The sequence below is a fragment of the Miscanthus floridulus genome, chromosome 3 (assembly GCF_019320115.1).
Source record: "Miscanthus floridulus cultivar M001 chromosome 3, ASM1932011v1, whole genome shotgun sequence".
Classification (NCBI taxonomy): domain Eukaryota; kingdom Viridiplantae; phylum Streptophyta; class Magnoliopsida; order Poales; family Poaceae; genus Miscanthus; species Miscanthus floridulus.
The window spans coordinates 145,779,339-145,795,613 of NC_089582.1; the positions used below are offsets into that span (position 1 = coordinate 145,779,339).

Below are 16,275 nucleotides of genomic sequence, written 5' to 3' on the forward strand. Positions count from 1 at the left end.
TTCACTTAAATACATTGATTAGTGTAATAACAAGAGGGTATCAACTGAAAACTTTAATATTTGTATGATCCCCACTTGCCCCCCTTCTTGCCGCCTCTGCATCAATATCCTCTCGTTTGAAATCACTACTGATCAGCTCAGGGATGGCGCGGCAATGCCGCGCCCCAGGTTTCTAGTCGATCGGTAGAGCCATGCTCTCTTTGTTTGGTCCGGGGGCCATGTCATCAGTTCATGAGTCGTCAACGTCGCGTCGCCTCGCCCAGACATCGATCTCAATCGCCTTGCGTTGCTGAACACGGTCATTGCCTCCTCACGGCCATACCCGCCTCTCGTACCGTGCAATGCATATGGGGGCCATATGGCCATTGCTGATCGATACGGACCACAGGGAGCCCTCCACAAGCGGTTCTGTGAGACTGTGACCTTCCTTCTCAACAGTCAACACTCGCAAACAAGCAGGACAGGGGGCCCGGATCCACGAATCCAGACACGAGTGAGTAGTTACGCAGCCGAACAGGAACAGCTCTGCTGAAATGAATATAGAATGTATGCTCGTGCTGTTGTGGCTGCAGTGATATGTTGTTTATCAATTACGACACCCTTGCAGGAAGGCACATCCAGCTTGTGCGTCTTGCAGGACAGAACAAGACATATTATGTACCTTATGTTCATACTTCATAGTTGTCTGTATCAAGTGTAGCGTTGAAGCTTCAGCAACAGCAATATATCCACAACTTCACATTCTAGACATAAAACAACTGTGCCATCACATATTTGGCGTCTGCTACATCAGTGATTGAGCATCATCATTCATATACAGGACTAAAATTTCAATTTAGTCATCATCAAACAATAAACATCCTTACTGCATCTAAATAGCAGAGTGGGTCAACCAGGGCAAAGTAGGCCTCATGCAACTTCCGGATATCCAAATGACTTGTAGAATGGATTTGAGCACCTACTAACCTGCACCATATAGAATATAGATCATGACATGTCAAAATGTAAATGATACACCGTGGTGTCAAACTATTTGAAATATATATAACCACCCACCTAATTCTCACCGGTTATATCTCCTCATTGAGCACATTACCTCAGGAAAAAAATACAAACATGAAAGCAATGCAAGTATCCAACAATTCCATCACGTAAACAAAAGATACATTTCACCTCTATTTACAGAAACTAAAACAAACTAACACCTATTATGCCCCCCGCTGCAACTTTGTTGCGTCAAAATGAGAACATGCGTTTCTTTGATCTATTACATCAACGCAGAACAAAAAGGGCACAAAACACATCAAAGAGGGAGGGGGATAACTGAACCATATTTCATTATATTGCAATGTAAAACATAATACATGTATTGAGATTGAACTATAGATCATTGTTTAGATGAACTTTTCTAAATGACCGCAACTTTTCTATTGGATCACAAAACTGAACCGACAAAACTTCCTCGATTAATCCTCTTGGCAGTTCACAAGCCACCATGTATTTGTTTTGCTGTGATGGTGTCAGAAGGATATTCAGTGTAGCTGTTAACAATTCCCAGCGTCGCCTCTGGAGTCCTGGCATTACCTTTGTGGCACGGAATTCAAAACTGCGATCCAGGTCAGGTTTTCCTCTCAATTCCTTTTTGTTATGGAAAAAAGAATTTCAATTCCGATGGAGTTCCTCCATTTGTAACTATATGGAAGCTGAAATTCACTGGGAACAGTTATGCCAAAATGGACAAGGCTGTTCGCATCATCTACTTCCTTCAGCTACAGCAAAGGTCCATGCCCAGTAGGAAAATGACTAGGATGAACACCACGTTTTGGCCTTTCATTACCATACCGTCTCATTTCAACTGGACCCCAACCAAGAATACCCGCAGAACTACTAGATTCCTGCAACCTATTACCATTTGTCATAATTGGAGGTTGATACAAAGGCTGGGTGTCAAACTGATTATCTGGGTCAGCTCTCCGTCGACGCTTCCAGGCTTCAGAACTTCCAGAGCTCTCATTATTATGGAAAGACTCAGAATTGTACTGGAGAGACCTAGTTGGCCTTTGGTTTCTCGAAGGATGAAGTTGATTTGAGTTACCTCCCTTATTGGGAGGAACGGATGTGAAATTGCCACCATGAGATGGGCCAACTCCACCTTCCAGTTGGTCTTGACTAAGTTTCAAATAGAGATCATGCAGTTGCTCCCCAGACATATTTGAAAAGGTGGCAACATAATTCCATAACCTCATGGTCATGCCTGCAATCAATACAATAATTTAGACAGGATCTATCAAGGGATCCAACTATATGCCATTCAAAATTGTCTGCACAATGTTAAGACAGAGAGTCTTGTCTGGAGACTGATAATGGGAAGGGAACATATTCACTTACGGGATTGCCTATAAGATTCGCTGTGTTGCCGGACAACTTCTCCAATTTTGTCCCCAATTATCAAGAGATACTTGCGAATTCTTGAAAGAACCTAAAGACAGTAAATTAAGGTAAGATTCGGGTCACAAAGCAGTTTGAGAATATATTGTCCACAGAAAAAGCAGATACCTTTTCCTTTGGGAGGTTTACACTTGTATTCTGCAGCCTATCCAGGCGCTTCAAAGTATCCTGCTCCTCATCTAAAACTTCAGAGCACCATTCAAGCCACTTCTCCTCTTTGTCCAGACGATACTTTGTCTCTGCCTCCGATTCAGAAATTTCACCTTCTTCTCTTGCTTCAGCTTCCACTATTACCTTGCGCTTCTGAATGTCATCTTTGTTCGGCTTATTATCCTCTTTTTCTGGTACATCCTTTTGTCGGCCCCTCATTGATCGAGCTCCACTATTACTGTCGTTATTGACTGCCTGGCGGGCATTCCCTTTGACTTTTGAGCTCTTACCACTAAACTTAGCATATTCCTTGATAAATACAACTCTTGTCAGCATAATAGAATGCAAAAAAAAAAATGTAAAGCAAGTAGAATATGCAATTGTTGTAGTAAACAAAGGCATAAAAAATTCAAGGTGAAACATTCATTTATACTCTTTCAAAATAAACTCAAACATATCAAAGCAACTAAAACATGGGAAGCAAACAAATAAACAAATTGCTGTTCTTGATTATCAAATTGGCTACAGCATTACAAATGCATCATTATAAAATAGTTGGATTAGAGAAAAAAATAGGATAATTCGTTTAAACAAGCCCTTAAAATTACAATCTCAAGGTAAAACCTAAACGCCACTCTACTTGAGGATTGCAATTCAATAACAGTTCAAAACCTGAACTCACTGAATGATCAGAACATGATAGAAGGGTTCAACTATTAATACTCCATAAATTAGATAATCACACACTTGAAACCAAGAAAAGAACAATGTCCAGAAAGTTAACTGCTCCCATGTACATTTAAAAATAAACTGGAGGTTCACCTCCAGTTCAAAAGAGGTACCTTTTGCAGGAGAGCACTAGCGCGGTTATCCAAGTTTGGAGCACGTGGTAAAAATGTCTCTCTCTCACCAAGTGTTGCTGGTGCAATTTTTGTTGCCAGGCCAAGCTTTGGATCCAACCGTATTTTCTCCCAATTCCCGTAGCCATACCAATGAATTCCAACCATCAATCTAGCATCATCAGCTACGACCATACAAGAAACAAACTATAAGATCCCAATGTTTTATAGAATGTCTAAACAACTAGGGTTGAAATGCAATTACTTTCAGTCCATCCACAGCTAGCAGACCACTGAGGCTTTTTATAAGGTAGCTGGATGCGGTATTGCTTGATTGGATCTTTGTAACGTGCAATTCGCTTTGCCAAGAATTGAAGCTCTTCAACACGAGCTAGCAATTCGTAGGCCTTCACAGCTACACCGAAAAAGTCCAAAACTGTGCCCTATATTTGAAGTGCACAAGTGAACTTAACAAAGGTGATGTCACGAAATACTCTTTACAGTTAATGAAAAGGAGAGAGTTATTACCTTGATATCTGTATTCTCTTTAACCGCTTCCTGACAACCATCAATCAGCAAATCAAATAGCTCTATTTGCGCTTCATGTGGTGCCTTCGCAAGTACACCACCAACATCATCCACGATTAATCCAATCTGGGTTGCATTCCCAAATTTTTTGACCTAAAAAATTTCACATATCAGGGTGAGAGTACATCAACACACATATTGCTTCACAAACAATGCTAGATGAAGTGCAACCAAATCAGACTAACTGATCCCATAGAAAAACTTTCCATGAAAAAACTTGCAAAATCGACTGGCAATTACATGCCAATAGAATTGGACTAATATAGTTACTTGTTCTATAACCATCATAGTGCAAAGTATTACAATATCCCATCAAGGCATCAACTCAAAGCAAAGAAGATGATGCAATGATATATTGGTAGCATGCTTCCAGGCACTTGTATATACAATTAAAAATCGATTATGAGAAGTACACGATTCCACTGATAAGACAGAAAAACGATAAACGTGCATATTACCGCTCGTACAAAACGAGAAGCGTCCTTCTTTGGAACATTACCAAAAGACCACTCTCGTACTTGAGCTACTGCTCCGTCAACCAATGGTAATGAATTAACTGTTTCCACAGTTCTGCCAGAACGCCTCCTTGGCTTTTCTTGTGCTTCAACTGCCCGTCTTTTCCTGTTGTTATTATTTTCGTCGAGCTGGGGATCTTCAACATAGCTCTTTTTATTTCGTGCAGCACGAGGTGCCAAAGTTTCCTGAAGAATACCAGTCATCACTATCTGATAATGTTTACAGAAAGAAATGACAAAAGCAGGTTATAGTAACTGGGCAAACTAGCTAGCCAATCAATACCTGAATCATATCTGCAGGATCTGGCTGTATCAGCCTACTCCAAAATGTTGCATCATCTTCGCCACTGGAAAAGTTTGCGACCTACGCAAAATATGAAGAATAATAAATGTGAATACAGAATAGTTCCTGCTCAGCATCAGTAACTTGGGTATAGCATACACATCACATGCCTTGAAAGCACTAAGAAGCTCATTTCCTTCCTCCCCTTCACCACCCTTTGTCTCGACTTTCTCAGCTCTCTCAAGAATTTCATCAATGTCCAAACTTTCAAGGTTCCTCTTGGCCTCTTCATCAGTCTTGTCTTCTTTGAACAATTCCTCTGCACCGAACCTCAAGATAGCAGAAAGTTCATTCTGCCGAGTGATGCAGCTTACATCAGAATAGTAAAACAGCATAAAAGGGAAATAGAGAGTGAACAAGAAAATACAGTATCTTTTTTTTTACCTTCTCACAAGATTATTATATCCTGATAGAAGGTAAAAGGAACAAGCAAATGCATTTAACTTCTAAACTGAACAAAATTAATATGATAGACACTTCAATTTTCAGCATTTGATAAGCTGTACGAAAGCCAAAGGGCCTCTAGTTCAACTGGTTAGAGCGTCCCGGCGGCACTCCTTAGGTCCTGGGTTCGACTCCTCGTGGGAGCGAATTTCAGGCTGGGGTTAAAAAAAATCCCCTCGTCTGTCCCACACCAAAGCACAGGTCTAAGGACCGGCCCGTTCTCACAGGGCAACGGTGCCGCTGTGTAAGGGTGGGGCAGGAGTTCGGGGGTTTTCTGGGCCTGCGTGAGGTCTTCTTCTTAATGCAATGCCTGGGGGTGGTCATACCCTCGCAGGTCCAGTTTTTTTATAAGCTGTACGAAAATTTCTTTAAGCAACATGTTACAACTTGTTTGAACCAGAAGCTATATTCAATGGCCACCCAATACAAAACTCGGTAATGAATCTTGTAAACCACCCAATACAAAACTTCTAGGGTAATTCATGCCGAAAAGTTAGCCTAAAACAAGGAAACAAGATAGTAAAAACCAAAACCTACCTTGTCAAATATGGAGCCACCCTTTTTGGATTCTTTCTTCTCAAGCCTGCCCTCAGCATTTAGCTTCTGAATAACCAAGTGATCAAGAACCTGAAATAGGAAAAAAAAATAGGTAAAAAGAACAGTTCAATAATCCTACTAAAGAATACATGAACTATGCAGTTTGACAACCATCTTTTTCTTTGCGCGTTCCAAAATATCCTCTTCAACACTTTTGCATGTGACGAAGCGGTAGATATTAACAGTCTCCTGTTGGCCAATCCTATGTGCCCTACTCATGGCCTAGCAAGAAACGAGCCATATTAAGAAATATAGGAAAGATAAGTAAATCTTTACAAGTTAAACACACACACTCACTTCCAGGAGGGAGGGATGGAGGGAGGGAGAGGGAGAGAGTGGGTGAGTGAGAGAGAGGGAAAAACCTGCAGATCATTTTGCGGATTCCAATCTGAATCAAAAATTATCACTGTATCTGCAGTTGCAAGATTAATACCAAGTCCTCCGGCACGTGTGGATAAAAGAAAACAGAAGTCATCACTTCCAGGAGCATTAAAATGTTCCATGGCTTGATGACGAAGATCTGCTCTTGTACTACCATCAAGCCTCTGAAACTGAAATCCCCGAAGAGAGAGGTATTCTGCAAGGATGTCCAACATCTTAACCATCTGCAAGGAATCAAGAAGTAAACCACATGAGGCGCACATGCTTTAAAAAATATTTTGCTTCCCAATATATAATGTTAGCACAATAAGAAAATAGTTATGTAATGTTTTAACTTGAAGCAAATCACGCCCAAGATTCTCTTAAAAGGAATCTACTCAATCACAAAGAGAACTGCCCAAGATTCTCTTAAAAGGAATCTACTCAATCACAAAGAGAACTACAGAAATAGAAAAGAATCAGTACGGCGAAATAAGTAGAAATTTTCTCCACAACGGCCGAGACGAATTTCATTACCATGAAGAAACGAAATTAGATTACAATGTTTAAGTTGGAGCCCACAGAGTTACCGAGAAAAATAAGCAAGTTCCTGATCCTCTGAACATGAAGGGGTCATTCGGCTAGGCAAACACCAAACAAATTCATTGTTTTGGTTTCCAAACGCCTGCCATTTAGAAATAACTAAAGTTCATTCAAGCATTTTTATTTGGTTTCCAATTCTTGTCATTTTGAAACATTTTCCAACAAGTGTCCCTCTGAATGCCTCTTCGCCATTGTCATAAAATCATCGTATAGTGAAAAAATCTACTTTTTTACTGAAGAAAGTACATTGTTAAAATCAGTTTTATTTCAGTTTTGCAAAATTTCTTTTTGTTACTATATCATGATGTTGATATATTCTCGCAACCAGCTGCCCCTAACTTAAGTTTCTGGTTCTACCACTAGCAAAGTACATTGTTAAAATCAGTTTTATTTCAGTTTTCCAAATTTTCTTTTTGTTATTATATCATGATGCTGATATATTCTGGCAATCAGCTGCCCCTAACTTAAGTTTCTGGTTCTACCACTAGCAAAGTACATTGTTAAAATCAGTTTTATTTCAGTTTTCCAAAATTTCTTTTTGTTACTATATCATGATGTTGATATATTCTGGCAACCAGCTGCCCCTAACTTAAGTTTCTGGTTCTACCACTAGCAAAGCTCAAGGACTCCCAAAGGTGTATTCGGCAGGTTGACATCCAAGTAACACTCACTTTTTTGCTTTCTCTCTTAGGCACCCGTAGTGCTGGTTTGAACCAAATCAAACCGCACTGATGGGCCATTCAGAATTGATTTGGTTATAGGTTCATACCTCTAGAAGTCTAGAATTGTGCTCGTTTCATGGGGCCGCAGCAGAGAAAAAAAGGAAATCAAATGTTACCACTATCTAAAATTTGAATAACCACATCATGTGGTGAAAAACTGGTAGACACAAACCTGTGAAAATATAAGCACACGATGATTAGTCTCCCGCAGTCTCACCAATAGTTTGTCCAACAAGACAAGTTTCCCACTACTCATAACAATGCGTTCAACTTTATTCCGATCACCAATGCTATCTCCACCATAACCATGATCGGCACTTTCAAACAAGAATGGATGGTTGCAGCATTTCTTCAATTCAACAACAATGTTAAGAAGTGATACCTGCATATGCCATGATCAAGTCAGTCACATAAAACATGGTAGCAAGACAGTAATTTTTTGGAGAGCAGATTTGGCTATGCCTTAAGAATAATTGTTGCCAAACACACTAATTATTTGGAATTAGTAGATCAGAACATGAAGTTATAAACAATCAATCCTTGCCCACATGGGAAAGCAGATTTGGCTCACAACGGCCCAAGTGTTGCCTTGTGGCCTTGCCCATGCTCCAGTTTGATAGGTAATGCACGGCCAGGTGAGGAACTGCTTGAGCTAGCAATAGCAGGTGAGAAACTGCTTGAGCTAGCAATAGTAGGTGAGAAAGAATAGTAACATTGTTCCAATAAAGATAATCCTGGCAAGCACCACAGCATTTAGCAAGAAAAATGGTCCTAGACTAGCAGCAACAGCATATATTCATGTCTGGAGATACGGTTCAATTTGCTACATACTGAGACAACCAAATTACATTAAATTCCATGATAGAACAGAGCGGTAGCTAACAAAAAATAACCAAATGTGCCCACCGAAATAACTAAAGCCACAGATAATATAAAAACATAAGAACTTGATTAAAAGAACAAGATGTAACAAAAACCTGATTCCCACGGACTCCTTTATTTAGATTCTGAAAATTCCGCTCTAAAATCCACTTGTAGTACCTAGTAAAAAAACCAAAAAAATTAGCCTCAATGTAAAATAAGGGCATGTTTGGCCGCTCCAAGGTCCATGCAGGGTTTGGAGCTTGTAGGAAAAATAAAAGGTTTAAGAATGCGGGTTCCATCCAAACTAATAAGAAAACTTATCGAAAAAAAAGAGGTTCAAGAAAATTAGCATGGAGTACTCACTGTTTCTGAAGGGGTGACATCTCGACACGTAGAATCCTCTCAATTTTAGGAGGTAAAGACTTCTCAACATCTTTTATAACCCGCCGTAAAATATGAGGCCTCAATTCCTTATGCAAATTCGCAAGCTACAAGAAAACCGGCAAAAGAAGTTATGGGCTTCAATCAACGGAAAACCAACATATTATATGCTGATCAGCGAAGATAAAGCTTTTATTTGAAACACTACCTCAGTTTCGTTGAACGAACTCAAATTTTTGTATCTCTCAACAAAACTATCCTTGCTGTTGAATTTGACTGGATCAAGGAAATGAAGTAATGCCCTACAAAAAAAAATCTCAGAAACAAAGGAAAAATGAAGGATTAAAAAAGATTAACAAAACTGAATCAGCCCAGATGTAGCAACTGCGATCAGATTGCTGTTTTTTAAAATAATATAGCTCCACATAAAAGATGACATAACCGCATATAATATAAGTTAACTATTATAACAATAACAACAACATAGCCTTTCAGTCCCAAGCAAGTTAACTATTATAACTCCACATAAAAGATGCCGTACCAAAGCTCTTCCACACTGTTCTGCAAAGGTGTTCCAGTGATAAGCAGCTTGTTCTTAGTGCTGAATTCCTGTAGACGCAATACAAAATTAGTCTAATCATAATCCCAGTAAAAGTTACATGATACAGAAGCTAAGAAATTGTTTCATACCAAAAGGGTCGTATACAGTGACGCTTCAGAATTCTTCAACCGGTGGGCTTCATCAACCATAAGATAGTTCCATTTGATCTTGGAAAGAACCGCTTTGTCCTTGAGAATCACCTCGTAGGTAGTTATCAATGTGTGGAATTTTACATGACGCCCACCCTTCTTGTCTGAAAAAAATTCATGCTGCTGGCACATCTGTGGCAAATAGCAAAAAGATACAACCAAGGTGAATAAAACTAAATTAGAAAGTGTATTAGTTAGAATTTTGTGCCTTATGATTCCTCAAGCCAACTAATTCATATTTTTAACTAAAAACAAATATAACACAAGCAAACAGAATGAGAAAGGAGGCAAGAAAAAAAACACAATTCCATACCCTAAAGAAAAGCAAAAAAAGCAAAAGCTACGCACATCAATATATAGAGTTTTTTAGCATAGATCCATGTTACAAAAAGGTTTCATTTCAATGACATGTGATGTTAGCATAACATAGATAGACTATAGTCCTGTTTTGAAGAAAGACAGGAAGCTCTGTGGGGGCTTTGGAAACTAAGAAATGCTATGTGTTTTCAAAACTGTCTGGAAGGAATATGAATATGGCGCTGCAAAAGATTGTTGTCATGGTGCAAAGTTGGAAACTGCTTTGCCCTCACCCTCACGACAAGCTCCAGTTGTTAAACTCCAAAGTTGGAAGAGCTAAAGAGGTTGGCGTCTATGCCAGCCAGGATTTCTGGCTGGACAAGGTATCAAGGCCTGAAGATAGCTTCATGTATGAGAACACAGGTGACTGGCGACCCCCAAGGACATGGACTTACTACTTCATTTGAAGAGGCAGTCAAGTCAGGGAAGTGGCTCAATCTGGTGGTTTCTGGTCTTTGTGGAGCATAGGAAGTTCTGTGTAATTCTTGGTTGTTTTTGTGGTCGTCAGTCTTTTGGTTATGGATGGGGAGGTGAATGGTGACAGTCCTTTTGGCTATTCAATTTTCCTCGGCTTATCATATTGGTTTCTCTAAACTTATCGAAATCATAAAACGTGGGCATGGAAGTAATACATACAGGTCCATCATAGAAAGTGATGTAGGTTAAAAGTCATGATATTGTTGAGTTGTCACAAAAAATATAAACCAGGTAAATTCCATAAGATATTATTCTATTGTATCAGCCTTTTACATTCCTAATATTTCTTTTTTACGAAGGCTTTTAATTTCTAAAACTATGCAATTTACAAGCTGATATCTAAAGTTACTAGCCAGTTCAAAATATTCATACAGGAGAAGAAGTCTCTCTTACAGATGATATGAAATACTAGTGCTAACAGCGAATAAATTAATTCTCAGCAGTAACAATAATTGGTATTTTCAGGTAAAGTTTATATTTAGCAAAAAATAATAATATACGATTTTAGTCGATAATTCTTGTTGCCAACATTTGACAATGGCAGCTAGATCACATACAAAAAATAGATCGAGAACTGATTTGATAGTTTTATATACCTCTCTGCTGGCACGGTTGCCAACATAAATGACAACATTCATGTTGGGCAGCCACTTCCGAAATTCCTTTGCCCAGTTCGACAATGTTGACAGTGGCACAACTACAAGAAATGGGCCATTGATTTCTTGAGCATTCTGCAACAGATATGTCAGATATTAATATTAAAAGACAATTTCATTCATCATAATGATGACAAGCAAATACAATGAGAAATAATTACATGAAGGAAGCCAAGCATGGAAACAGATTGGATAGTTTTTCCCAGACCCATTTCATCAGCAAGTATAACATTAGTATCGTTTCTCCATCTGTGTCACCAATCAAACAATCAGAAAACAAAGTATTTGTATTCTGTTGTGCACATATGTACATTCATATTGATCTTACGTACCCATTGACAAGAAAGTTTAGTCCTTCCAGCTGGTAATCACGAAGCTTGCCAGCTTTTAGCCATTCTGGCTGGTCATCAAGCCTCCTCAAACTAGCTGGAAACGTAGAGTTTGATTCAGTTAAACTCAACAATAGTGATCCACTGGTGCTAGAAAACGTACATTGGATCCCGTAAAAACCCAAAGAAAAGGGTAAGCCAATGCAAATCCATATTCAACCTATGACCAAAAGAACATTGTAGATTTCCGAGGGATAAGGATCACTTAATCTGATAACATCACATCATAGTCATGGTAAATAGCATACTAATTGAAGACTTTATAACAAAGAACAAAGGTGAAAAACTACACAGAAGGAACAAAATAGCATAGAAGAGTTTTTAACTAGTATGTCTTATGAATTAACTATTTTCTGGACCAATAGTAAGTAGGAATGTGTTACCTTTGCTTTTCTTTCGTTGGAAATCTACTGTTTTCCCCAGTATAGCTGAGGCAGCTTCACGAGCCTACCATTTAGTGTAAAGCCAGTCATGATACAAAATTGCATGCTTAGGTACAATTACAGAAGCTTTTATAGGGTACTGAGTACCTTACCTTATATTCATCAATTGCGTCTTGAGCAAAATCTATATCTGTATCTTTTTCCCTGAAACAGCGCACCAAAAACAAGGTCGGTGAGACTAATGCATACTAATTAAACAGTAAAGGCGCATTCCTATTTCCTACAACAAAGATATTAACATCCACAAGATAGAATATAAAATGTATGAAAGATCATCACACATAATCATACTCTGAATCAACAGAGGTAGAGATATTGTGTTTATGGTCGAAGCTCATCCATGTGCAAAACAATAATCATAACCATAAAACTAGAACTGGATACCATGCCACAAAAATTACCAGGTAGATTCTGCATAAGGAAGTCCTTGCCATTTGACTAAATATTCGGGAACCAGATCATCTCCATCAGCTTTGACCCTATCAGCAAATATCCGTTCAACCTGAAGATTCAATGTTAGACAATATGCAAAGCGATGATGAACAGTGTATATCAACAGTCAACCTGACTATATTGTTTAATAAGATCCAGCTCCATCTCCTTGCCCACATCATGCACCTCAACCTGATATGAATATGTTGGCATAACCAGAGAAACATATCAAATTAATGCCAATATTTTGCCAAGTAAAGAAGCACTAATTAATAGCACTCCATAATCACTAATTAATAGCACGGAATATAAACCTAACATTGAATTAATTTTGAACATCATCAAAACAACTACTATGCAAAAAACAGGAACCTTCCATAACAGGAAGAGGCACAAACATTTCCTTTACATTTTGAAGTTTACCATAGAGTTAGTATTTATACTCTGGATGCTAAGATACAAAAGGTGTCATGCTTCAATTTCATGTTAAATTTGAAATGAATGGTCTACTGGTTTACCTCTTCACGTGATAGTGCCCTCTTGTACCTCTGTTCCTCGGCAACTCTTTTCGTGTAATTTATTACCTTCTTGAATCCACTAACCTGTCATGTAGAGGTTATATGAATGAAAGCAGATTTAGAAAGAACAAAGACAAAGGATTAAGCAAACCCACCTAAACATACAGATAACATAATCTATATGTACTCTACATAAGTACTTACATTTTGGAGTTCTGATAATGTCTTCCATTGACAATGCAGGTAAGACTGGCCTTTCCATTTTATATAGAACTCTAATTCATCCCACTGTTGATCGAAGTCCGATGTTAGGCTGACAACAGTAGGTTGAGCTGACTGGTGATTCCTTATTGCTTCTTCAGCTACACCCTTGGGTTGATGCCAAAGAACTTTTTCAATTGTTTCTCCATCTTCCTCTTCCAGCTCCTCCTTCATGAGCTAGATTACATTAAAACTTGTTGAGGTGGCCATAATATATATGGATTGATTTTTTACGCGATCAGAAGAAAGTAACTTAAATTAACACCGTAATAACAATGACTTAGACAACAAAACAGAGGAAAGTTTAGAAGACAGATATCTAGATTCTCTATTGTCAAAGAAGCAGCTTAAAAGTGAGAATCAGGAACCGAATGACAACATTAAGAATATAATACATATGCAACTCCAGCCTGATAACAAGCCATACATGACAAGAACTAGTTTGCCAGTTATCCATTATGATTCCTCAGTGACAAAATTGCTATTTCACTAATAGTTTGTATTGAGCTCACCTTTTGTTGTTTAGTTGACTTCTCCTCACTATCATCACTTTCTTCGCTTTCAGCATATGAGATCTTTTTCACCGTCCTCCTCCTTCCAGAAGTTCGAAGCTCATTATGAGAATTGATTGGGGCAACGTCACTGCGGCCCACGGGTTTCTGATGCAACCTGTCAAATTTTTTCGATCTGTGTTTGAAATCAGAATCGCTGGGAACATCTGAGTCTTTTCCTGAAGAATATTCTTCATCACTGTGAGAAACCCCTCGTTTTCGTTGAGCTGGCATGGGCAACTTTCTTCCCTTGGAAGTTTTAGTTGCTACAATCTTAAGTCGTTTAGGTTGCCTCCGATTCTCCACAAAATCATCTTCATCATCTGAGAGTTCAAGGTCATCATCGTCCTCGCCATCAGAATTCTCACTATCCATAAACTTATCCTGTTGAGTTGAATGTTTCAGAGGGTAGATAATCAAGCAAAAATATCCAATAGCTCAAATACAAAAAACGAATAACATTAACTTGATAAATTTCCTTGAATGGGCCAATAGAAAACTCAGCAATCCAGAAGAAAACACAATAACATAGATGTAAAACCATTTTTATATATAAAAAAATACGGCCTTAGTGGACAATTTATAGGCCGAAAAGCAGGGGGGGGGGGGAGTTCATAATCTGTCCTCAGATGATCACAGTACAAATAAATAAGCACTCTAAAATGCTGCAGAACTGGTCACACGAGAATGGTCAAGTACATTAGAATGACACCAAAAGGTCCAAATAGAACTACTCCAGGACTCGGTTAGAAACAACTGCAGACTGCAGCTGATGCAGTTAAGATGGCCCACAGAAATCATGTTTAGCATATTTTATCACCTCGTTCAAGAATACCAAAGAGCCAAATCCATCCTAGGTTCTGACCATTCACATGAATTTTGCTTGCATAAGTTTATTCCATATACTATGAATATATTTCCTCTAGATTACCTATCTGATGCTAAGAGATAATTTGAGTTCTTGGGTCTATTACACCAACTGAAGAAACAGTCCATTTTACGTAAGTTGGAGTTCAACTAGGCACTATTTTTAATATCACCAGCTCAGGTTCATAAATAATATATACGTAAACAACTTCATAACCGGGCAGCAGCATATAGATCTCGAACATAGTTGTAACAAACTTTCACTACACAAGCTAACCCAAATAATAAAAGGAGGATGTAGCTTAATATGTGGAAACTGTATCATGTTACAGTTATATGCCATTCCATGCAGAGTAATTAAGTAAATAGATGACCTTATCAGTAGCCTTGTCCGTTTCGCTGTCTGGCTCAAAATCCACGTCAGCGGGATCATCTTCTACAATATAAGAAGAAAAATGCCAATCAACTTGGGTTGTAACACCTTGTATACAGACACAAATAAAGCAAAACACATTTATTTTGTTAAGCACAAGACTCCATATTTCAATATACATCTGCATCATTGCCATCGTCATTCTCATCATTATACTCGTCGTCGTCGTCGTCGTCGTCGTCATCATAAGCATTGTACTTTGACGTCTTCTTCATTTGTCGTGAGCCAGACTTTGCTGCCTCCACCAGAAGTGGAACAGCTTGATTGCTTCGTCCCGCCACGATTGCAACGATTCAATCTGCTCCTCTCCGTCCTGCTCGTAATAGTCATCGGAGAGCATTTCCTCAGCAGGCACCTCACCATTTGCTCTGTTCAGTTCATCATCCTCTCCGCTACCATCCATGTCATCATGCAAGCTAGCAGCATCCATTCCCCTACCACTATTCGATGGAATTTCTCCGGCCGTCTGTTTTGGACCTGGAATCCTTGAGAAAATTTGTGCCCCATGGACCACCAGACGATCTGCCTCCTCTCTGGGCATGCTGCCCTGATGCGTTCTCAGAAGAGTACAAACCTGACTGGCCAGCCTCATATTGCTCTGCTTCACTGTGGTAGGCATCCTCTGCTTTCTCATTTAAGTTCCACTGCCTAGAGTTCAGGTCAACATTCCCATCCCGGACTGACTCATAGATGCCCTCATCATCGGCCTTTTTCATTCAAGTTGTACCCTCCTGAATCGGCCTTGCTCCCGGAGTTGCTGAAGAATGCCATCACAGATTATGGCATTACATGGAATACCTCTCACAGGCTCAGTATCACTCCTGCAGTTCATGAAACGAAGTCAATTTAGAACGTGGCTAGTGATCAATATGCCGTGCCCTAAACAGGGCAATCCAACTAGAATCTAATCAATTTCTAGTGCTTTGTTAGGGGTTGATCGTTTGAATGCCAAATGGATTAAAATTTTCAGGTGAGGGACGTGACGAGACCCCAGCTCTCATCAAAATCGAGCAGCAGAAGCAGAGATACACCGTGAGCAGCCTCAAGCGCGCAGAATCCAAACTGTATTACGAAACCCTAAATCCCAAACGATTGACGCGCGGCCGAGCAGATCGGCGCGTGCGGCGGCCAGATCGAGCTGCCGCCGGCGCGGATCGGGCGGGCGGCGCTCGAACCGACGCCACATCACGCGCGCCATGCCTCAGAACCAACCACTGCCCACAAAAACCCGCGAGGTGGCAAGGGGACGCACCTCGTGCCGCGGCCGACGAGAGGAGCAGGAGGAGG

At 39.5% G+C, this 16,275-nt stretch overlaps 1 protein-coding gene and 1 pseudogene across 2 annotated transcripts; both read right to left on the bottom strand.

Moving 5' to 3' along the window:
• Window positions 1-1,320: 1,320 nt before the first annotated feature.
• Window positions 1,321-14,989, bottom strand: LOC136542737 (protein CHROMATIN REMODELING 5-like). 2 transcript variants are annotated; one of them, XM_066535313.1, is made up of 29 exons: window positions 14,930-14,989; window positions 13,650-14,072; window positions 13,081-13,305; window positions 12,877-12,960; window positions 12,491-12,550; window positions 12,328-12,428; window positions 12,019-12,070; window positions 11,867-11,930; window positions 11,427-11,520; window positions 11,256-11,343; window positions 11,035-11,169; window positions 9,545-9,736; window positions 9,396-9,463; window positions 9,063-9,156; window positions 8,837-8,961; window positions 8,587-8,650; window positions 7,782-7,991; window positions 6,287-6,529; window positions 6,036-6,146; window positions 5,865-5,954; window positions 4,994-5,176; window positions 4,824-4,904; window positions 4,484-4,726; window positions 3,966-4,118; window positions 3,703-3,880; window positions 3,441-3,622; window positions 2,557-2,907; window positions 2,389-2,479; window positions 1,321-2,254 (listed from the first exon to the last, which is right to left on the bottom strand). In XM_066535313.1, exons 2-29 carry the CDS (start codon window positions 14,061-14,063, stop codon window positions 1,770-1,772), a joined length of 4,461 nt encoding a protein of 1,486 aa, XP_066391410.1. In that variant the 5' UTR covers window positions 14,064-14,072; window positions 14,930-14,989; the 3' UTR covers window positions 1,321-1,769. The 2 variants fall into 2 exon arrangements, with proteins under 2 accessions (XP_066391410.1, XP_066391409.1); XM_066535312.1 differs by having other exon boundaries at window positions 13,081-13,314.
• A 210-nt stretch (window positions 14,990-15,199) lies between these two features.
• Window positions 15,200-15,825, bottom strand: LOC136544645 (protein CHROMATIN REMODELING 5-like; annotated as a pseudogene).
• Window positions 15,826-16,275: the final 450 nt, after the last annotated feature.